This window comes from Mustela putorius, unplaced genomic scaffold (assembly GCF_011764305.1).
Source record: "Mustela putorius furo isolate JIRA1106 unplaced genomic scaffold, ASM1176430v1.1 tig00537227_pilon_pilon_pilon, whole genome shotgun sequence".
In the NCBI taxonomy this organism is placed as follows: Eukaryota; Metazoa; Chordata; class Mammalia; order Carnivora; family Mustelidae; genus Mustela; species Mustela putorius.
Genome location: NW_025422368.1, coordinates 14,954,339 through 14,977,874, shown reverse-complemented (window position 1 = coordinate 14,977,874; position 23,536 = coordinate 14,954,339). Strand labels below are relative to the sequence as shown.

General features: G+C 34.9%; 1 protein-coding gene across 1 annotated transcript in view; it reads left to right on the top strand.

Annotated features, from left to right (window-relative positions):
* CUNH12orf40 (chromosome unknown C12orf40 homolog) overlaps positions 1–23,536 on the top strand; it is a 97,922-nt gene that overhangs the window by 38,005 nt on the left and 36,381 nt on the right. The window contains exons 3-6 of the mRNA XM_013045481.2: positions 2,798–2,936; positions 9,024–9,156; positions 9,613–9,646; positions 14,205–14,320. Of these exons, the coding sequence (XP_012900935.1) occupies positions 2,798–2,936; positions 9,024–9,156; positions 9,613–9,646; positions 14,205–14,320 (422 nt within the window). The remainder of the gene's footprint in view (positions 1–2,797; positions 2,937–9,023; positions 9,157–9,612; positions 9,647–14,204; positions 14,321–23,536) is intronic.

Below are 23,536 nucleotides of genomic sequence, written 5' to 3'. Positions count from 1 at the left end.
TTAGCTTTATAAGAATAGTGGTCTTTTGAAGTGTTTTTCAAAAGGCTAATAAATACACCTAAGTAACTGGAAGACCATCCAGTCTTCTCTGTTCTTGTAGATAGCTTGATTAGCCAACCGTTTTCTCAGGCAGAGACTAAAGGTCATTGTTGATTCTTGTTGTCATTCTAGTTCCAAAATATATCCCAGTCTTTTAAGGGAAGTCTGATCACTTCTCACACTACCTGTGCTATGAGTACCCTGATTCAAATCCTCATTTATGCCTAGAGTATCATGATGGCCTTATAACCTACCTTCTACTTAAAAAAAATTTTTTTCTTACATCGATTTTATTATGCAAAGTTGAACATGCATATATCTTACAACCAAGCAATCTATATTCAAGAGAAATTTTTCCACATGTGTATTTTGAGACATGTACAAGCTTGTTTGGATCAGTGTTGTTAAGTAGCAAAAAAGAAAGAAGGCAAGAGAGGAAGAAGAGGGGCAGGGGTATGGGGAGGGAAGGGGACCACCCAAATGTCTATTAGTAGTAGAATGGTTACACAAATTGTGGCATACCCAAGTAATGATATAGCAGTGGAAATGTGTCAACCACATGTAATTAATGTAGATGAATCCCCAAAATATAATATTGAACAAATAAAGCAACTTACAGATTATATAAGCAGTAAGATTCCATTTATACAAAGTTTCAAAACAGAAAAAAATATGTTCAAAGCTCATAAAATTTAAAGAAAAACAAGGAAGTGATTATTATAAAAGTAGGATAGTTATTAATTTAGTGAAATGATGTCTCATTATAAATTCAACTCATATTTTCTTGATTACTAATGAGATTATCTGACATTTTCATCCATGTTTCTCCTCTTTTGTGAAGTACTTTTCCGAGTATTTTTTCCATTTTTAATTTGTGTTGTCTTTTTTAATTGTCTTTATATATTTAGAATTCTTGGGTTTTATGTGTACTCTGTAGCTTTTATTTTTATTTTCTTAATGTTATTTTAGGGAATGTTCTTAATTTTAATATAATCAAATTTATCAGTGTTTTTCTGCTATATATTTTTTCCTTTGTAGTGTGTTCTTCACACAGCAGTTAACATGGTCTTTTAAGAGCACAAATCAGAATTTTCATTCCCCTGCTTAAAAGTTTCAGTTTTTTATTGCTTTTAGAATAATATCTGACTTAACCATAGCCTAGAAGGACCTGAAGGATCTACACCCTGCCTACTTCTCTGACTTTCTTACTCCTTGCTCTGTTCATTTTATTTTAGCTACACTGGCAGTCTCTCTGCCATTCTTCTTCTCTTTGTCTGGAATATTCTTCCTCAAGATATTTGCATGTCTGCCTTGTCAGCATTTAGGTTTCAGCTGAAGTATCTCCTCTTAGATTGGCTTTCTCTGATCATAGCATCTAAGTAGCTCCCCACCCTCCACTTATTTTCTTTCCAGGACCATTTTTTTTAATCTTCCTTTTCATAATCTGGTATTTTCTTATAAATTTGTTTCATCTGTTTCCCTTCATTAACATATATTTATCAGAAGAGGTATTTTATTACTTTTGTTCATTTTGTATCTCCTTTGCCTAGAATTGTGTCAAGAAATAACACAGGTATTCAATAAATAAACTATAATCTGTTCCCAGATTTTTTTTTAGTAGTCTTAACTCTGGATCATTCTTTTGAATATTTATAAGAAAGGGAAAGACATGCTATGGCCCTTCCCTAAAGTGTTGATCTCTAGTTGTGTCACTTTCCTATTCTTTGAAAATGTCATATCTTCCCTTGAATGTGTCATGTCTCCCTTAAGCCACTCTTCCCCAACCCTATTTTTAATCTCTTCACACTCATTAGATGACTTTATCTTATATTTCAGAGGAAATAGAAGCTATCAGATGAGAATTATCTTCTATATCTACTACCAGTTCTGTAACCTGTCTTACATCTTCACTGATTTTCTCTTTCCCTTCACTGATTTTCTCTTTCCCTTCTGTGATTGTGGAGGTAGTTTCCTTTAGACAAAGGAAGGTCTCTTTATTTGCAGTCTGGATTCCATCGTTCTTAAGGACTTCACTGCATCAATTATTTCTTCTCTTTCTTGTATCCTCAACGAGTCACTGTCAGCTGGAGGCTTTCCACTGATATTCAGACATATTCAGTTTCCCCCTATTAAAACAACTAAAGCCCTCTCTGGATCCTTTCCCTTTCTTGCTCTGCCCCTTCACTGTTATCTCTCATTCACTTCTGAGTCCACTCAACAGTACAGCTCTTGTTAATGGCAAAGTAGCAGTCATGGAAGGATAGTAAAGGAAATTAAATTGACTCAGGCTGGAGATTAGTCTCACATAGCTGCTTTTTCTTGTCCTCTTCTCATTTCAGTTAACTTTTACTGGTACTCAACTGTGCATATCTTTAAGGCTTTTTATATCTGTAAGATAGCACACCAGGTAGAAAAACAAGTTTTTACCTTGTCAGATTTGTTTTATCAAACTTTTAAAAAGCTTTACATTTCAGATCATTTTTAATCTTTTGATACCTAGTAATGCCTTTATAAAGTTCTATTTTAAAGGCAGTATATTTACCAAAAAGATTTTAAGAGGCTGTGGAATTAAGAGTCTTTAGGCCAACTCTATCATTATGATTGATTTTAATTTATATGTAAGCATATAAAGGGGGTGTCAGAAATATAAAAATATCAAATCAGTTAATTGTTAAATAGCATTATTGGTTTTTTATTTTTTATAATTCTGCGTAAAACCATATGGTTGTTGTAATAACTTCTTTTTAAATTATTTTAGGAATATTTTGAAAAGAAAAGATTAAAATCAAAAATGAAATTACTGGGGGTTTCATCGCCTGTCAAAAATTCCACTCTCAGTTTAGATCTCCTTAACCTATATATGGTAAATCACATATCTTGCCAAAAGAAAACACCTGGTAAGTCTTTCCGTTAGCATTTTGTTTTGACTCTAATGTGATAATAACATTCAATTTTCTAATAAATTTATAATTTTAGAACTCAAAGGATATGGAAAGTAAAATAATTTTAAAACTTGGTTGTCTTCTTTAAATAGTTACTTTTTTTTAAAAGTACCTTTGTTACTTTTTGCTTAAAATCCTTTTTTTTTTTTTTTTTTTTGCTTAATATATTTGTGTTTTTAAGTTGTGTGTTACATAAAATTAATTTTATAAGGTATGGTTCAAGTTACTATGTTACATTCATTTTAGTTACTACATTATTTTATGTAGGCAGAATAGTTAACTAAAGTTTAGGTAAAAGAGCAGGGAATAAATGTCTTTACTATCTTAAAGTATTTAGAGAATTTGTTTGAAAACGATTTTTGCCTCCGTGATTATTTTCCTGTATCACAACTTGAATAATTTCTTAGGCATTCTTGGAATGTTGACTATAGTAGTCTAATACTTCAAAAATAAAGTTCATTTTTGACTGTACTTTGAGCCTTCAAGTGAATAGAAAGTTTAGTCAGAGTTTTTTTTTCTCAAGGGAACTTGTGTCTGATATTTAATTTTTAAAATAAGTACTAAAGTGAGAGGTTAAGAAATTAGGCAGTTCTGAAAGGAGGGATAGAAATTGATCATAAGTACTGTTAGTATCTCCTCTTTTCCTTTCTCTGCCATTTTTATTCCTTAATGCAGACGGCCTTTACATAAGCAAATTTAGTTATAGTTTAGATGTAAATATGTTATATAAGGACTTTAAGAATAAAAGTTTTGTTGTAAATCTGTTTGATGTATTTATCTTCTTTTTCTTCACTTACGTAATGCAATGTTAGCCACAGTCATGACGTTTTACATTAAATCCTCATATTTTATTTATCAGAGCTAAAGTTTGACCTGTTACCAACCTGTATTTCCCTTACTCCCTAGTCCCAAGGCCCTGCAACCACTTTTCTACTCCCTGTTTCTGTGAGTTTGAGTTCTTTTTTAGATTCCATGTGTAAGTGATACCATGCTCTATTTGTTTTTCTCTAGCTTAATTCAGTTAACATAATGCCTTTAAGGTCCATCCAAGCTGTCATAAATGGCAGGATTTCCTTAATGTTCATGGATGAAGAATATTTCATCATATATATATATATATATATCTCACATGTTCTTTATCCTATCACCCATTGACAGACATGAGGTTGTTTGCATATCTTATATCTTGCCCATTGTGAATGATGCTGCTGTAAACATGGGACATAGAAGTACAGAAATCCCCTCTGATTCTGTCTTCATTTCCTTTGGATATGTAGAAGTGGGAATTAGAATTGGAAATTAGAAGTGGGATTGCCGAATCATGTAGTTTTACTTATAATTTTTTGAGGAATATATATTATGTTCTCCATAGTTGCTCCACCCACTGGCATTCCTATAAGCTGTGCACAAGGGTTCCCTTATTCCACATCCTTTCTAACACTTGTATCTCTTGCCTTTTTATTGATAGTCATTCTAACAGGTGTGAGGTAATAAATATCTCATTGTGATTTTGATTTGTATATCCCTGAAGATTGGTGATGAGCACCTTTTCATGTGTCTGTTGACCATTTGTTTGTCTTCTTTAGAAAAATATCTGTTCATTTCCATGCCTATTTACAAAATTAGATTATTTTTAGCTAAGAGTTGTATGAGTTCATTATATACTTTGGAGTTTGAATGCTTATCAGATACATGTTTTGCAAATATTTTCTCCCATTCCATAGTTTGTCTTTTCATTTTGGTAATGATTTTCTTTGCTGTATAGAAGATTTTTAGTTTGATGTAGTTCCACATGTTTGTTTTTGCTTTTGTTGCCTTTGCTTTTGGTGTCAAATCCAAAAAGTCATTGTCTAGACTGATGTCAAGGAACTTACCCCTGTGTTTTCTTCTAGTTTTGTGGTTTTCAGTCTTACATTCAACTCTTTAATCCATTTTGAGGTGAAGTTTGTGTATGTTGTAGGATAGGGGACCAGTTTCACTTTTTTTCATGAGACAGTCCAGTGATGGCATTTACATTTATGTATTTCCTTTCTTCCTCACTTTCTTTTTATTTATACATTTGGCATGTTTATTGAGTACCTCCATTATTGAGTACTTCCAAGTAGTGTACTGGATGTTGGGAATAGAATAGAAAATTATGGGGTCAGGACACACTGTCCCAAAAATAAGGTATGTTGGCATACTAAAGATTTTAAGCAGAAGGAATTTGAGAAGCAGTATGTGCAGGAAAGATCCTCATGTGAGAAGTGTCCTCCTTATACCTGGAGGAAAGGAACATCTTTATCTCTAAGACACAGGGACACTGAGAAGAATCTAAACAAATATGCCTTGCTGTTTCCTCCAGTTGGCTACACTTAGTTTAACACTCCTTTTTGTTTGATCACGTTTTCTCACTACTTTTCATTTTCCATCGAATCTAGCATAAAAATGCTCAGGTTTTAACAGTGTTTATTCTTCCGATCCAAGAGCATGGGATGGTCTTCCATCTTTTTGTGTCTTCTTCAATTTCTTTCATGAGTGTTCTGTAGTTCCCCGAGTACAGATCCTTTACCTCTTTGGTTAGGTTTATTCCCAGGTATCTTATGGTTCTTGGTGCTATAGTAAATGGAATCGATTTTCTAATTTCCCTTTCTGTATTTTCATTGTTAGTGTATAAGAAAGCCACTGATTTCTGCACATTGACTTTGTATCCTGCCATGTTGCTGAATTGCTGTATGAGTTCTAGTAGTTTGGGGGTGGAATCTTTTGGGTTTTCCATATAAAGAGCCATGTCATCTGCGAAGAGAGAGAGTTTGACTTCTTCATTACCAATTTGGATACTTTTTATTTCTCTTTGTTGTCTGATTGCTGTTGCTAGGACTTCTAATACTATGCTGAACAAGAGTGGTGAAAGTGGGCATCCTTGTCTTGGAATCAGAAGAGACCCTGAATCGCTAAGGAAATGTTGAAAAACAAAAATAAAGCTGGGGGCATCACGTTACCTGATTTCAAGCTTTAGTACAAAGCTGTGATCACCAAGACAGCATGGTACTGGCATAAAAACAGACGCATAGACCAGTGGAACAGAGTAGAGAGCCCAGATATGGACCCTCAACTCTATGGTCAATTAATCTTCGACAAAACAGGATAAAAAATACAGTGGAAAAAAGACAGTCTCTTCAATAAATGGTGCTGGGAAAACTGGACAGCTATATGTAGAAGAATGAAACTCGACCATTCTCTTACTCCGTACACAAAGATCAACTTAAAATGGATAAAAGACCTCAATGTGAGACAGGAATCCATCAGAATCCTAGAGGAGAACATAGGCAGTAATCTCTTTGATATCAGCCACAGCAACTTCTTTGAAGATATATCTCCAAAGGCAAAGGAAACAAAAGCGCAAATAAACTTTTGAGACTTCATCAAAATCAAAAGCTTCTGCACAGCAAAGGGAACAGTCAACAAAACAAAGAGGCAACCCACAGAATGGGAGAAGATATTTGCAAATGACAGTACAGACAAAAGGTTGATATCCAGGATCTATAACGAACTCCTCAAACTCAACACACATGAAACAGGCAAACATATCAAAAAATGGGCAGAAGATATGAACAGACACTTCCCCAATCAAGACCTACAAATGGCTATCAGACACATGAAAAAATGTTCATCATCATTAGCCCTCAGGGAGATTCAAATTAAAACCACATTGAGATATCACCTTACACCAGTTAGAATGGCCAAAATTAACAAAACAGGAAACAACATGTGTTGGAGAGGATGTGGAGAAAGGGGAACCCTCTTCCACTATTGGTGGGAATGCAAGTTGGTGCAGCCTCTTTGGAGAACAGCGTGGAGATTCCTCAAGAAATTAAAAATAGAACTTCCCTATGACTCTGCAATTGCACTCCTGGGTATTTACCCCAAAGATACAGATGTCGTGAAAATAAGGGCCATCTGTACCCCAGTGTTTATAGCAGCAATGGCCACGGTCGCCAAACTGTGGAAAGAACCAAGATGCCCTTCAACGGATGAATGGATAAGGAAGATGTGGTCCATATACACTATGGGGTATTATGCCTCCATCAGAAAGGATGAATACCCAACTTTTGTAGCAACATGGACGGGACTGGAAGAGATGATGCTGAGTGAATTAAGTCAAGCAGAGAGAGTCAATTATCATATGGTTTCACTTATTTGTGGAACATAACAAATATCATGGAGGACAAGGGGTGTTAGAAGAGAGTTGGGGTAAATTGGAAGGGGAGGTGAATCATGAGAGACTGTGGACTCTGAAAAACAATCTGAGGGGTTTGAAGTGGCGGGGGTGTGGGAGGTTGGGGTACCAGGTGGTGGGTATTATAGAGGGCACAGATTGCATGGAGCACTGGGTGTGGTGAAAAAATAATACTGTTTTTCTGAAAATAAATAAATTGAAAAAATTAAAAAAAATGCTCAGGTTTAACTTCTTTGGGTCTCCATTTCCTTATAAAGGGTTTCATTTAAAATTGATCTGCCTTTTGTTATAGAGTCCCTAGCTGAGAATTAGAAAGCTAGAGGAAAAAGATATTTTATCTTCCCTACAAAAGCATAAGTTTATTAGTAGATGGTATTAGGAGGTGGGACCTATAGGAGGTGGTCATGATGGGGGACCCCTCATGAGTGGAATTAGTGCTTTTATAAAGAGACCCCAGAGAGCTCTCTTTGCTCCTTTCACTGTGTGAGGACATAGGGAGAAGACAGCTCTCTATAAGCCAGGACTCAGGCTCTCACCAGACCCTGAATCTGAGAGCACTTTGATCTTGGACACTGCCTGGCTTACAGACAAGTAAATTTCTGTTCATAAGTACGAAGTCTAAGGTATTGTGTTAGAACAGCCTGAATGGACTAAGACACTTAGCTAAAAGGAAGGGCAGTGGTGCAGCTGGGCCTCAGAGACTGCTTGAATTGGGGACTTGAATACCACCAAAATTTTTTTCTCACTTTAGATATTAACTTTATTCTCTCAGATTGTATTTTTTCATTCAGACTTGAAATGTGACCTTAAAATACTAATATTGCTTATCTCTCCTGTTTTGCCACAAGGGAAACACTGAAAGTTGTTTCTTTGGTTCTGAGTTTTTTTTACTGGAAGCATTTTACCCTGTCCTACTGGTGCCAGTTCCTAGCATTGGAATAATTATTTATAACCACAGAGATATGATCCTATTATTGATTAACCTTGAGTCAGATGACTGCTCTTAAGTTGATTATTTTTTCTAGTGACACAGTTTTATCAGAAGATAGGAAGTTCTCTATTAGAACCGTATAGTTGAAGCGCTTTGGTGGCTCAGGCTGGTTGAGCATCCAGCTCTTGGTTTTGGCTCAGATCATGATCTTGGGATCATGGGATCAAGCTCTACCTTGGGCTCTGTGGTCATCTCAAAGTCTGCTTCAGATTCTCTCTCCCTCTCCCTCCTGCTCTCTCTCAAATAAATACTTTTTTAAAAAGCGTGCGTGCACATACACACACACACACACACACACACACCACCACCACCACCACCACCACCACCACCTCTATGTAGTTGGTATTTGTGAAAAAGCATTACCCAGAAAAGGAGAGTAGTTAAAAAGTACTGAGCAGACCAAATAGTGATACCTTGTATAAGGAGAGAAAAGGCTTCTCTTTTCATAAAGTTTGAAAATCTAGTAAGAGAGAGAGAGAATTAATCAGGTAAAATAAACCATGGTAAGTGCTGTAATAGAGAACATACCTAGTGCTGTGGGCATGTATAACATAGCATCTGGTATAGTCTGGGGATCAAGGAAATCTTAGAGGAAGAAAAAAAATAGAACTGAATGAGTATAGCACCTTTCATGAGGACTATGTAAGATAATGAAAAAGAGATGATTTGAATGATTTGTGATAGTTTTTAGTACTGTAATGACTTCTAGCATCTATAGAATATAGGTAGTTTTAGGAAGTTTCTAAGATATACACTTATTTAATGGACATTATATATCAAACATTTCTTTTAAAGATTTTATTATTTTTAATTGTAATTTTTTTCATTATAGAAACTGTGAGAAAACCAATACATGTGAATATGCATAGAGACATAAAAATGCCTCTAAGAAAGCATAATTTGGAACTTCCAATGTCACCTCACTGTATACCATCTAACCTCTGCATTGATGATATAAACAACAGGTAGGTTTTATCAAGATTGTATATTATTTAGGTATTTAAACAGGTCATCATCAGTACTGTTATATTCATTAGAAACTGTACAAAGGACTTTTCTTCTAGCTCTTGTTTTTGTTTGGCTGTTAACAGTATTATTAAACTATTAAGACCTTTATCAGATAAGCTAATGTCCATAGTAAATGTTTTTATGCATAGTTTGGCTTTCCTTATCCTCACTGTGTTTCTCTAGTAATAATACAATTTTAATAAATAAAACTCTAAATAAATGAAACTCTAAATGAAACTCTAAACTCTAAATAAACTTTAAATAAAACTCTAAAATGATTTAGAGTTCTGTATGTTTTTGTGTATTTCTGTAGAACAGTATGAGTTTTAAATATATACATGAAAAAATAGTCAAATTTATTGCCAGATTTTTTTAACCTTAAAATTTTCTTTTCATTTTTATATACTGTTAAGACTAGACAGCAAGAAAGAATTTGCCCCAGTTCAGGTGAGACTTAAAAAAATTTTTAAGTTACTTTAATGATTGTGGCATACTACTAAATGATAGAAATTTTTTGAATATCAGGGGAAAATATTCTTTAAAATTTTTTTATAGTCTTTAAAATTATTTTTAAAGGTTTTAATGTATGGAACTTATACCTTAAGTATATTTTAACTGCTTATGAGAAACACTTTGGAGTTCTGGTAATGTAGATTAGGTCTATGTGTACATAACTTTTGATACTGATGAGCTGCAAAAGTTAATTTGTTTGGGGATTCCTGCTTTGGGTTCATCTGATCATTGATAAATTCATCTCTTCTAGCATAGTGACCATTTATTTTATATTAAATTGTGATTTTCTTTTTTTTTTTTTTAAAGATTTTATTTATTTATTTGTCAGAGACAGAGGGAGAGAGAGCGAGCGAGCACAGGCAGACAGAGAGGCAGGCAGAGGCAGAGGGAGGAGCAGGCTCCCTGCCGAGCAAGGATCCCGATGTGGGACTCGATCCCAGGACCCTGGGATCATGACTTGAGCCAAAGGCAGCTGCTTTATCAACTGAGCCACCCAGGCATCCCTAAATTGTGATTTTCAACAATTATACTGATCCCAAGATTATTTTTCTTTCAGTGTACTGCAGATAATCTTTTTAGTAAATAAAATTTTAATAAATTAGAAAATATGTAGATTGTGATAAAACCATAAAATTTTAAGATCCAATGATATATTATTATGTATATATTTTTAAAGATTTATTTATTTTAGAGAGAGAAAGAGAGAGAGCATGCACAGGGGGCTGAGTGGGACAGAGGGAGAGGGAAACTTAAGCAGGCTCTCTGTTGAGTGTGGAGCCCAGTATGGGGCTCAGTCTCACAACACTGAGATCATGACTTGAGCCAAAACCAAGAGGCAGATGCTTAACTGACTGTGCCACCCAAGTGCCTCAGGTCCAGAGCTACATTATTTATAATTTCTTTTCTTTGAATTGTCAAAATTAAACTGTATCAGAGAATGATAATGATACTAAAATCTCTTGGAAATCTTTTTAGCTGAATTGTGGGTCAGTGAAGCTCAGATTTCTCATCATTTGGAGACATGGTGTGAAGGTTAGAGATTGAGGGGACCATAAATGAAAAGGCAGGTGGAAAGGAACTCTTCAGTATAAGTTTAGTTGATAACCTCTCTTGACTTAATAAGTCCTGTGAATTACTCATGACTTGCTTTTCCTTGGAACGTTTTCTGCAATCTGTGACCTTTTTTCACTATTTTTACTTTCCTTTACTCAATTTTATATATTTTATCAGATTAAATGGTTGTATCTTCTTTCTCTATAGTTGCCATAAGTTATGAACTCATATAGCATGTTTAAACTGCAGTTCAACAGAATAGAAAATTGTATTTTTGCTCAACCATCTTTTTCAGCAGAATTATCTTCTAATAGGAATATTACAAAACAAAATTTCATTCTCAGAATAGCACCTAGTCCTCAGAAAGTTGCATGTTGGAAAAAGCAGAATGAGCAGGTACATTTGAATCACTAGTCTTAGCATTTTATATCATTGTATTTTTATGATATGCTCTTTTTTTCTGGTCTTGTGGACTTAAAAAATATTAGTTGTGAATTGCTGTAAATAGAGCCAAATTAGGATATCAGCTAAATATAATAATTCCTCTTTGGTCAAAATTTAATTGTCTCTTCTGTAGAAGATAATGAATCCAAAAACTGGAATCTTCTTTAAAAATCTTTGAAATCATCATCTTTTCGATCTCTGTCAAATAAATAATTAATTTTAAATTATTTTAAATTATTTTAAAATATTAAAAAAATAAAATAAGATAAAATGACTGATAGTGAAATTGAAAATATTTTAGTGTGTTTATATAATAGTTGATAATTGTAATCACAGTAAATAACTAGTTGGTGATGTCATGGTGGCCAGATAGTTATGATATGGAAAGGGCCCTGTGAATTGCAGTGTATAATCTCAGTGATGTCGTAGTAGTCTGTTAAAAAAATGAGTTGTGATGGTTTGGTTCTTTTTAGGATTTGACAGATGACAACTGGTTATATGCACTTGAATTAAAACTATACAAATGTGTTGATATAGATAGAGATGTGTAGTGCTAAAATGTTGTTTAGGGGGGCGCCTGGGTGGCTCAGTGGGTTAAGCCGCTGCCTTCGGCTCAGGTCATGATCTCGGGGTCTGAGGATCGAGTCCCACATCGGGCTCTCTGCTCAGCGGGGAGCCTGCTTCCTCCTCTCTCTCTCTGCCTGCCTCTCTGCCTACTTGTGATCTCTGTCTGTCAAATAAATAAATAAAATCTTAAAAAAAAATGTTGTTTAGTCACTGTATTGTCTAAAGTTAGAAATCTAAAAACATCCAGATTTTAAAATTCTGAACTATATCTGCCATAAACTATAAAAAGTAGTCATTTTATTAGACTATATAGAGTTTAAAAAATAATAAGTTATGATTATTATGCTAATATATAATGGTAGTGGGGGAAATGGTTATTATATAAATTTGATGTCTTGTTAATGGGAATATTCAGTTTTGAATTTATCCCATTTTTAGCATGCATTGGTTTTATGCCGTATGTATATATTTGTCATTTATAAATGAATTTATAATTTATAAGTTTAAAATTTTATTAGTTACAGTTACATGTGATACATTGTCTATAATATGTGATATTAATGATATGATTCAGTTTTATGGAAGTATTAAAGTATGTTTTCTCTTTTCCAGAGAAGAGAAAGTATTATATTCCAGTGATAGATGTTAGCCTTATTAATTTAAGGACCCATTAACTTTGGAATGATGCAATGAAAAACATTTATTCAGTTTGTATTTTACAAGACTAAAATTTGCATTGTAGATAGTTTATAGGATAGAGAATGTAACTCTCTGTAATCTCTACTTAAATAATCTACTTTTAGGCTGCAGGTTAGTGACTATCTTCAGAGGGGTAAATAATATTTATATTTTTTAAAGATTATATTTATTTTGGGGGTGCCTGGGTGGCTCAGTGAGTTAAAGCCTCTGCCTTCGGCTCAGGTCAGGATCCCAGGGTCCTGGGATCGAGCCCTGCATCGGGCTCTCTGCTCCATGGAGAGCCTGCTTCCTCCTGTCTCTTTGCCTGCCTCTCTGCCTACTTGTCATCTCTATCAAATAAATAAATAAAATCTTTAAAAAAAAAAGATTATATTTATTTTGTTAGAGAGCGCGAGCGAGAACAAGCTGGGGGAGCATTAGGCTGAGGGAGAAGCAGGCTCCCTGCTAAGCAGGGAGCCCAATGCGGGAACGGATCCCAGTACTCCAGGATCATGACCTGAGCCAAACACATAACCAACTGAGCCACAGAGGATTCCCAATAATGTTATACTTAATACACAGAAGAGAAAATTAAAAAGAGAGGCTAATATTCCTGTCCAAGGTATGGTGGCAAATTGTTAAGTTTTAGAAAAGTGTTTAATTGCTTATTTGGAGAGATTTCAAGAAAAGTAAGAATTAAAATGAAACTATAAAATACAAAAGAAAATGTGTTGAAACAACAGGTTAAAAGAAAAAATGGGCTGGGGCTCACTGATCACTAGAGAAGTAGTGTTGAGCCTACATAAAGTATTCTTTCCTTTTTTGGTTTGTTTGTATGTCCCTCACTTCATAGAATGACTTCAGCTCTGCACCTCGGTCATTGTTCCTGAGGTTGAGATATGAGATGTATTACCAGACTTTTGTTTAGCTCTCCCTGACTTTGGACTCCCCCTTTTATTTCCTAAGACTCTCAGTATCTCTTTTTGTCTTCTTTTTATCCAAATTTGTCTCAAAGATTGTTTTTGGACTTGTCATTTCTGTGCTTCATGGCTAATAAATATAATATGCTATAGATGTAAATTATTATTGCTGGATAGATTAGTGTCAGGCCACTATAATATCTTTATGTAGTAAAGATTAACAAATGGATTACCTCATCTCTTTTCTACAAGTCTCCATATGTTCACCATTTTGCACTCAGTGGTATTGATATTCAGAAATATTAAAGGAGCATTCTAAAATTATTTAGTAAATGGAGAAAATGGAGATAAATACAGCTGTTTTTTTGGGAAAAATAATTTTCTTTCAGAAAATTTGCTTGAGATTCTGGTGTCCTATATATATATATGCATATATATGTATAATTTAGAATATATTTAGAATATATTCATTAATTATAATCAATATATTACATATATTTATTAATTATAATATTTTAATTTTGTTTAATTATATTTGTAATATATTAATTATGATTAATAGTATTTATATTTTTAACCTCTTAGGAAATGGTTAGCTCATCATCGTATCAATTGTTATATTGACAATCATTTAAATACTAGTATTGCTTTCACTGTTGGCACAATGTTTTTTTTTTTTTTCATTAAGGACACAGTTTCTTTCAAACTAGATAATTCATTTTTTTTTTGCATATAGGTGTCCACTTAGATGACATTTTATGGTAAGTAATTTAAATTGTATACATGTGTGTACATTTACCATTCTGACACGTTCTTCTTTCTCTTTTCAGCTCAGTAAAGTTAATTATTCTAATTCCTTGGTTTCCAAATTAAGTGAAAATCAAGATGCTCTTAGTTCACCACATAAAATAGCACAATTTGGGTCATTATTCAGAAGATTAAACAGGTAAGCAAAGATTTTTGAAGATTTTTTTTATTCGTTTATTAATGAGAGAGAGAGGGAGTGGCCGGCAGAGGGAGAAGTAGGCTCTCTGCTGAGCAAGGAGCTTTTTCTTTTTAAATTTTTAATTTTTTAAATTTCTTTTCAGTGTGCCAAAATTTATTGTTTATGCACCACACCTGGTGTTCCATGCAATACGTGCCCTCCATAATACCCACCACCAGGCTCACGCAACTTCCCACCCCCCACCCCTTCAAAATCTTCAGATTGTTTTTCAGAGTCCATAGTCTCTCATAGTTCATCTCCCCCTCCAATTTCCCTCAACTCCCTTCTCCTCTCCATCTCCCCATGTCCACCATGTTATTTCTTATACTCCACAAATAAGTGAAACAATATGATAATTGACTCTGTCTGCTTGACTTATTTCACTCAGCATAATCTCTTCCAGTCCTGTCCATGTTGATACAGTAGTTGGGTATTCATCCTTTCTGATGGAGGCATAATACTCCATAGTGTATAGGGACCACATCTTCCTTATCCATTCGTCCATTGAAGGGCACCTTGGTTCTTTCCACAGTTTGGCGACCGTGGCCATTGCTGCTATAAACATTGGGTTACAGATGTACCCTTCTTTTCCCTACATCTGTATCTTTGGGGTAAATACCCAGTAGTGCAATTGCAGTGTCATAGGGAAGCTCTATTTTTAATTTCTTAAGGAATCTCCACGCTGTTCTCCAAAGAGGCTGCACCAACTTGCATTCCCACCAACAGTGGAAGAGGGTTCCCCTTTCTCCACATCCTCTCCAATACACGTTGTTTCCTGTCTTGTTAAATTTGGCCATTCTAACTGGTGTAAGGTGATATCTCACTGTGGTTTTGATTTGAATCTCCCTGATGGCTGGTGATGATGAACATTTTTTCATGTCTGATAGCCATTTGTATGTCTTCATTGGAGAAGTGTCTGTTCATGTCTTCTGCCCATTTTTTGACATGATTATCTGTTTTGTGTGTTCGTTGAGTTTGAGGAATTCTTTGTAGCTCCTGGATATCAGCCTTTTGTCTGTACTGTCATTTGCAAATATCTTCTCCCATTCCATGGGAGCAAGGAGCTTGATGCAGGTCTCCATTGGAGGACCCTGGGATCATGACCTGAGCTGAAGGCAGATGCTTCACTTACTGAGCCACTTAGGTATCCCAAGCAAAGATTTTTGAAGGAAATAAAGAAACTGAGCAAGGAACCATATGTGGGACTCCAAGATCATGACCTGAGCCAAAGGCTGTTGCTTTACCATCTGAGCCACGTAGGTGCCCCTAGACAAATATTTTTTAGAAATGTAGACAAACTTAAGTAATACTTCTAGGAAACATATATTAGAAGTTAAATGTAGTATTTAACTAAAATAGTTTTAAGTCATTATTTTCTAATGCGCATATCTACTTCTCATTTATTTAAACATATTAATTTTTCTTATTTATGGTAGTTGGTAAGTGACCACTTTTATTTTCTAGTTGTATATAGATCCTGGTTCATGGTTTTAAAATCCATTAAACTTGTAAAACCATTTTGAATTACTCCTAGTAGTCATGGTGAGAAACCTTGACTCTGTAATCCTATCCCAGTCTTCCTCTGTTTCAGTATATGTCACTACTATTCACTCTCAGTCTTCCTCATTTTAGTAAATGATGCTACTATTCACAAAGCAACTGGCATCAAAATAGAAGTCCTTGATTTGCTTATTTTCCTTCAACTCCCACTATCCATTTCACCAACAAAGTTTTGACTATTCTGTATTCTAATAAGCTTTAAATTTACCTACTCACATTTTCACCTCTATAGGTTCCATCCCAGTCTAAGCCACTACTGCCTCTTGCCTGGAGAATTGTAACATTTCAATTTGTTTTCTCTTTTCCTTTTCTGTTTTCGCATTTTTTTTTTTTTACAGTTCTATTAATGTGTAATCAACATGGAACAAACTGAATTTATCTAAAATGCGTGCTTTGATAAGTTTTGACCTGTGTCAAATATAATGAAAATATTCACCATCACCAGTAGTTTCTTTGGTTATCTTTGTAATATCTTCCTCTGGCCATTTCACAACCTTTATTCTTATCCCAAGCATCTGCTTATCTGCTTTCTGTCACTGTTGATTAGTCTATTTTCTAGAGTCTTATGTAAGTGACATATAATTATGTTCCCTGCAGAAATGGGGAGTCACAACTCAAAATATACAGACTTCCAGTTATAAGACAAATAAATTTTGGGGATCTAGTATACAACATAGTGACTATAATTAATAATTACATACTTGAAGTTTGTTAATATAGTATCTCTTAAGTAGACTTACCTCATATACTTGCGAAGGTTATGTGAGGTGATGAATATGCTAGTTAGCTTGATTATAATCACTTCACAAATTACACTTATATGAAATCATCATGTTGAACACCTTAATATATACAATTTATTTTTATTTATTTATATTTATTAATGAGAGAGAGAGGGAGTGGCAGGCAGAGGGAGAAGTAGGCTCTCTGCTGAGCAAGGAGCTTTTTCTTTTCAGTTTTATCTCAGTAAAGCTGATTGAGGGGAGGGTGGGGTGGGGAGGTAGGGAGAGGTGGAGAGGATAATTTCAAACATACTGGAAGGTTTTCTCACACTCCTCCAAGTCTATAGCTCCCAACGGTAATCACCATTCTGACCCCTGTCACTATATACTAATCAATTCTGTCTTGGAACTTCATTTAAATAGAATTATATAGTGATCTTCTTTTGGTATGGAGATTCATCCATGCTGTTGCTTGCTATTCCATGGATTAGTACTTAATTCTTTTTTGTTTCTGTATGTTATTCCACTGTATATTATATAATACTTTATTTTTTTAATGTATAGTAGACATACAGTATTTTATTAGTTGCAGGTGTACAAATAGTATTCTATTCTTAATGGAAATCTGGGATAGCTCTAATTTGGGACTATTTTGAAGGAAGCTGTTGTGACATTCAGAAAAAATAAATAGGAGAAATACTTCGTGCTCATGGATTGGAAGAATCACTAACTTTTTAAGGTGGAAATACCCCCAAATTTCTGCCATTCCCTAGCTCCTGGCAGTTCTCTCCTTGCTTCTTGGAATGTCACCTTTTAGAGTCCACATACAGGTGAGGTCATATGTTACTCATCTTTGTATGTCAGACTTACTTTTCTTTAACTTCTTTAATGTAATGTTATTGTGCTTTCAGTAAATAAGCCTTGTGCTTCTTTGGCTGAATTTATTCCTACTTATTTTATTCTCTTTATCCTGGTGTGAATGGTATTTATTATTAATTTCATTTTTGGATTGTTCATTGATAAAATACAGGAATATAATTTTTTACATTAATCTTATCTCCTGTGATCTTGCTGATCTCATTATGAGTTCTAGAGGTTTTATGGATTCTTTAGTTCTTTTTTTTTTTTTTTTTAACCATACTGGATTATGTTGTCCATAAATATAAGTATTTTTACCTCTCTCTTTTCAGTCAGGATGCCTTTTACTTCTTTTTCTTGACTACTGCAGTAACTAGAACCTCTGGTACAGTGTTGCATAGCAAGCAGGCAGCCAAGAGTGGGCATGCTTGCATTATCCTTAGTCTTAAAGAAAAAACATTTCACTATTATGTTAGCCATAGGTTTTTTGTAGTTGTCCTTTTTCAGGTTTAGGAAATTCCCTTCTATTCCTAGTTCTTTTAAAGTTTGTATCATGGATTTTGTCAAACATTCTTTATGAGTCTCTTGAGATTATCATGTAGTTTTTTCCACCTTTATTCTGTTAATACATTGTATATTACTTTATCTTCAAATATTAAACCACTTTGGGTTCCTGGGATAAAAGCTGCTTGGTCATGGTATATAATCCTCTTCATATATTGTAGGATTTAGTTTGTTACTATTTTTTTGGTGATTTTTATGTCTCTATTCATGAAAATTGGTGTGAATATATATATATATTTTGTTGTTAGTGTCTTTGGTGCCAAAGTAATACTAACCTTATAGAATAAGCTGGAAGTTGTGTCCTCCTCCATTTACTGGAAGAATTAGTGGAGAATTGGTGTGATTTTTTTCTTTAAGTGTTTTTGCATCTGAGCTTTTCTTTCTGTGAAGACTTTTAACTACTAAATGTTAGAATGTCCACATTTTCTAACTTCTTGAGTCAGTTGTAGTAATGTATGTTTTTCTAGGAATTTATCCATTTCATCTAAGTTGTGTGATTTGTTAGTATAAACTTGTTTATGGTATTTCCTTGAAAACCTTTTAATTTCTGTAAAGTCACTGTTGATGTCCCTGCTGAGCAGGGAGCCTGATGCAGTACTCCATCTCCGCATTCTGGGATCATGAGCCAGAGGCAGATAGAGGACTTAGCCACCCAGGCATTCCTGATGTCCCTTCTTTAATTCTAGATCTGTGTCTTTTCTCTTTTTTGTCTTGGTCAGTATAGCTAAAGATTTGCTAATTTTATTGATATTTTTAAAGAACTAAGTTTTGTATTTCATCACTTTTCTCTGTTTTTCTGTTTTCCATTCCATTGATTTCTGCCTTAATGTTTATAATTTCCGTCTTCTGCTTGCTTTGGGTTTGGTTGCCCCCCCCCCCTTTTGGGGGTAGATTCTTAAAGTGTAACTTTAACTTACTTGATATTTTCTTTTTGTTTAGTATAGGCATTTAAGACTATAATTTTCCTTCCACCAATGCTTAGAGGCCAGCCAGTGATTACTTGGGAGGTTGTGTTTAAACATCTTGAGCCAATAAGGCTTCTTCCTATGTGAAGGACTTCACATTCAACCAGGGATGAGTATAGACACTTGAGGTCCTCTCCTGAGTGTGAATACAGGCTTATACATGTGGGCAGCCTTTCAGACCACTGAGGTTTCTTGCAGTTTATTAGAGGTCATTATACCTGTTTGTTCCCTGGATCTCTCTGTGAAATTTCTGGATGTTTTTTTTGCTTGCTCCAAATATTGCCGCCCCAGTTAGTTGTACTGTTGGGCTTTCCTGATGGTTTGCCACCAAGGTAATGATTATTTTTGACAAATTCCTGGGCATGGGACTCCCTTGTCTTTTAGACTATTGAACCTTGGTAGTACCAGCCATGGAGTAGGGGTGGAAGGAAGGTAGCTTCCTGAAGCTAAAATTCCAGACCCCCACTGTTCCTGCTAATAAGGTTTAGTAGTTTTTCTTGAAGTACTGCTTTTCAGTTTATTTGCATGCCTTTGTTACTCTCCAGATTCTGAAATGATTGTTTTTACAAGTGTTATCTGGTACTGTCATTACTTTTTGAGGGGGGGGGGCAGGATTTATTTGCCAGACTTTCACATGTCATTCCAGAAGTCCGTCCCACACTGATTCATTTTTAAATGTTAAATGAGCCTTGTATTCTGGAGATAAACCCCACTTGGTTACAGTGTGCTATTCTTGTTATGAATTTCTTGGTTTGATGTGCTAAAATTTTGTCAGGAATTTTTGCATTAATCTTTATGAGGGATATTATTTTCTATGTTTCTTTTGATATCTTCATCTGGTTTGCTGTTAGCCTAATGTTGATATCATAGAGTGAGTTGGGAGTATTCCTTCCTGTGTAATTTTCTGAAAGAGTTAATGTAGAATTGGTACCATTTCTTTCTTAAATGTCTGATAGAGTTCATCAGTGAAGCTGCTTGGTATGGAGTTTTTCGGTAGGAAGGTTTTTTTTGTTTTGTGTTACTATAATTTCCAAATGAGATACAGGGTAGTCAGATTATTATTATTATTATTATTATTATTATTATTATTTTTAGTGAGCTTTGGTAGTTTGTCATACAAAGAGTGCATCTATTTTATCTATGTTGTAGAATTTTGACTTAAAGTTATCCATAATATTCTCTTACTATGTATTTAAAATTTTTAACACTTAAAGTGATGTCATTCTCTCATTACTAATATGAGTTGTGTCTTCCTTCTTTTTCCTGGGCATTTTTTTTTTTTTAAGATTTTGTTTATTTATTTGACAGAGATCAAAAGTAGGCAGAGAGGCAGGCAGAGAGAGAGGAGGAAGCAGGCTCTCTGCTGAGCAGAGAGCCCGATTCGGGGCTCGATCCCAGGACCCTGAGATCCGTGACCTGAGCCGAAGGCAGAGGCTTAACACACTGAGCCACCCAGGCGCCCCTCCTGGTCATTTTTTTAAATTTAAAACTGATTGGCCTATAACATTATACTAGTTTCAGGTATAAATTATAATTAAATCTTTGTATATGTTGTAAAATGAGCACAATAAGTTTAGTTACCATTTGTCACCATACAAAGTTATAATTTTTTTGTAATGAGAATATTTAAGATTTATTCTTAGTAACTTTCAAGTATACAGTGTAATATTACTGACTATAATCACCATTCTGTACATTCCCACAACTTATTTTATAATTGGAATTTTTTTTTAACCTCTTGACCCACTTGACCCACACCCCAACTTAGCTCCCCTCTGGCAAACACCAGCTTATCTTTTGTATTCATGAATTTTGTTTTGTTTGCTTGTTTTATTTTTTAGATTCTCTATATAGGTAAACTACATGGCATTTTTCTTGCCCTGTGTGGCTTATTTCACTTAGCATAATACCTTCAAGCTCCATCCATTTTGTCACAAATGGCAAGAATTCATTCTCTTTATTTTTAAACCCTCTTTTTTTTTTTTTTTTAATGTATTCATTGGAGACAGAGACAGAGCATGATCAGGGGAGAGAGGCAAAGGGAGAGGGAGAAGTATACTCCTTGCTGAGCTGGGAGCCAGATGCAGGGCTTGGTCCAGGACCTGGAGATCGTGACCTGAGCCAAAACGCAGACACTTAATCTTTTGAGCCACATAGAAACCCCCTTTTTTAACTTTCTTAATCAACATTTATGAGCAAAATAGAAACCATGAGTGATTCCCTGGAGTTTGTCCTGAGGCTAAATATCTTTTTTTTTTTTTATTTATTTAAATCCAATTAGCCAACATATAGTACATCATTAGTTTTTGATGTAGTGTTCAGTGATTCATTAGTTGTGTGTAACACCCAGTGCTCATCAGATCGCGTGCCCTCCTTAATGCCCATCACCTAGTTACACTTTCATTCCACTCCCCTCCCTTCCGCAACCCTCAGTTTGTTTCCCAGAGTTAAAAGTCTCACGGTTTGTCTCCCTCTTTGATTTCTTCCCATTCAGTTTTCCCTCCCTTCCCATATGGTCCTCTGTGCTACTCCTTACATTCCACAGATGAGTGAAACCATATGATAATTGTTTTTCTCTGATTGACTTATTATTTTTATTTTTTAAAGATTTTATTTATTTATTTGACAGAGAGAGTGAGAGAGCACAAGCAGGGAGGACAGTGGGGAGGGAGATAGAAGCAGACTCCCCGCTGAGCAGGGAGCCCAATGTGGGGCTCGATCCCAGTACCCTGGGATCCTGACCCGAGCCAAAGATGCCCAACCATCTAAGCCACCCAGGAGTTCCCTGACTGACTTATTTCACTTAGCATAATCTCCTCAATTCCTTCCATGTCAATGCAAGCGGTAGGTATTCATCCTTTCTGATAGCTGAGTAATACTCCATTGTATAAACGAACCACATCTTCTTTATCCATTCATCTGTTGAAGGACATCTTGGCATGGACACTGTGGATATTGCTGCTGTGAACAATGGGGTGCATATGCCCCTTCTTTTTTACTACATCTGTAGTAAAAAAGAGTAGTGCAATTGCTCAGTTGTAGGGTAGCTCTATTTATAATATTCTAAGGAACCTCCATACTGTTTTCCAGACTGGTTGCACAATTTGCCTTCTCACCACCATTTTTGGTGGTCTTGATTTTGTGTAGATCTAGAATTTCATCTGGTGATGTTTTCCTTCAATTCTGAAGACTTCAACATTTCTTCTAGTATGGGTCTGCCAGTGATTAATTTCTCTTTTGTATACTTGTCTGTGTTTTACTCTTTTTGAAAGATGTCTTTTGACTTGCATTGTTTCTAACTAGAAATTTGCTGTCATTTTTATCTTAATATCTGTATCTACAATATATGGTTTTTCTGTTTTTAAGATTTTTCTATCATGGATTCTCTGTCATGTACTTTCTACCATGGATTTTTATCCATTGATTAGAATGTTCATTTTCTTTATACTTCCTGTGTTTAGGCTGTGTTGAGCTTTTTAAATCTGTGGACTCACTGTTTTTATCAAATTTGGAAACAGATCAGCCATTAATTTTTAAAATATTTTTTCTGATTTCTTTTTCCTTTTTGGGGACTCAGATTACATTAACTTAGTCCAATTGAAGTTGTGTCCCAGTTTACTGATGCTTTATTTATATATTTTCAGTATTTTTTCTCTGTTTCACCTTATGTAAATTATATTGCTTTATCTCTAGAATCAGTAGTTGTATCTTCTTTGATGTCTCATCTACTCATAAATCTGTTTAGTATACTTTTCATCTCTGTAAGCTTGATTTAACTTTTATTTATATCTCCCATGCATTTATTTTAACATGCTCAGTCTTTCCTCTAACTTTTTTGATGTCTTTGTCTACAAATACTAGCATTTTGTCATTTTTTGGTCTGTTTCTAATTGATTTTTCTTCTTATGGGTTGTACTTTCTGCTTCTTTTTATTCCTGGTAATTTTATTTGGATTCTGTGAATTCTGATTTTCATGTTTTTGGTTGTCCGGAGATGTTTGTATCCCTATAAACTATCCTAAGCTTTATTCTGGATACAGTTTAGTTATTTGGAAATACTATGGTTTTACTGAGGTTTGCTTTAAATTTTGTTAGGCAGGACCACATATGCCTTTAGCCTATACTTAATTTTGCCCTCTGCTGAGGCAATACCCTTCTGAATACTCTGTGATTCCTTTTGAATTATGAGGTTTTTCCACTCTGGTTCATACAAACAAAATTTTCCCATCTTATCCTGTTAGATACTTTATTCTCCTCCCCACCTCCAGCCTTGGGTATTATTTCTTCATATGCATGTGCTGATCAATGCTTAGCTGAAGATTTGAGAACTCTCCCTATATCTCCAGAATGCTCTCTCCTTGAAGCACTCTCCTAAGGATACTCTGCCGTGTGAACTCTATCCTCTGTATTCTTTTAGAACCCCCAGCTCTGTTTTCTCAACAAAGGGAATCTGTGAGCTCTGACTGGGATGTCCGTTTATATTCTATGGCTTGTATACCTTCTGTAGGC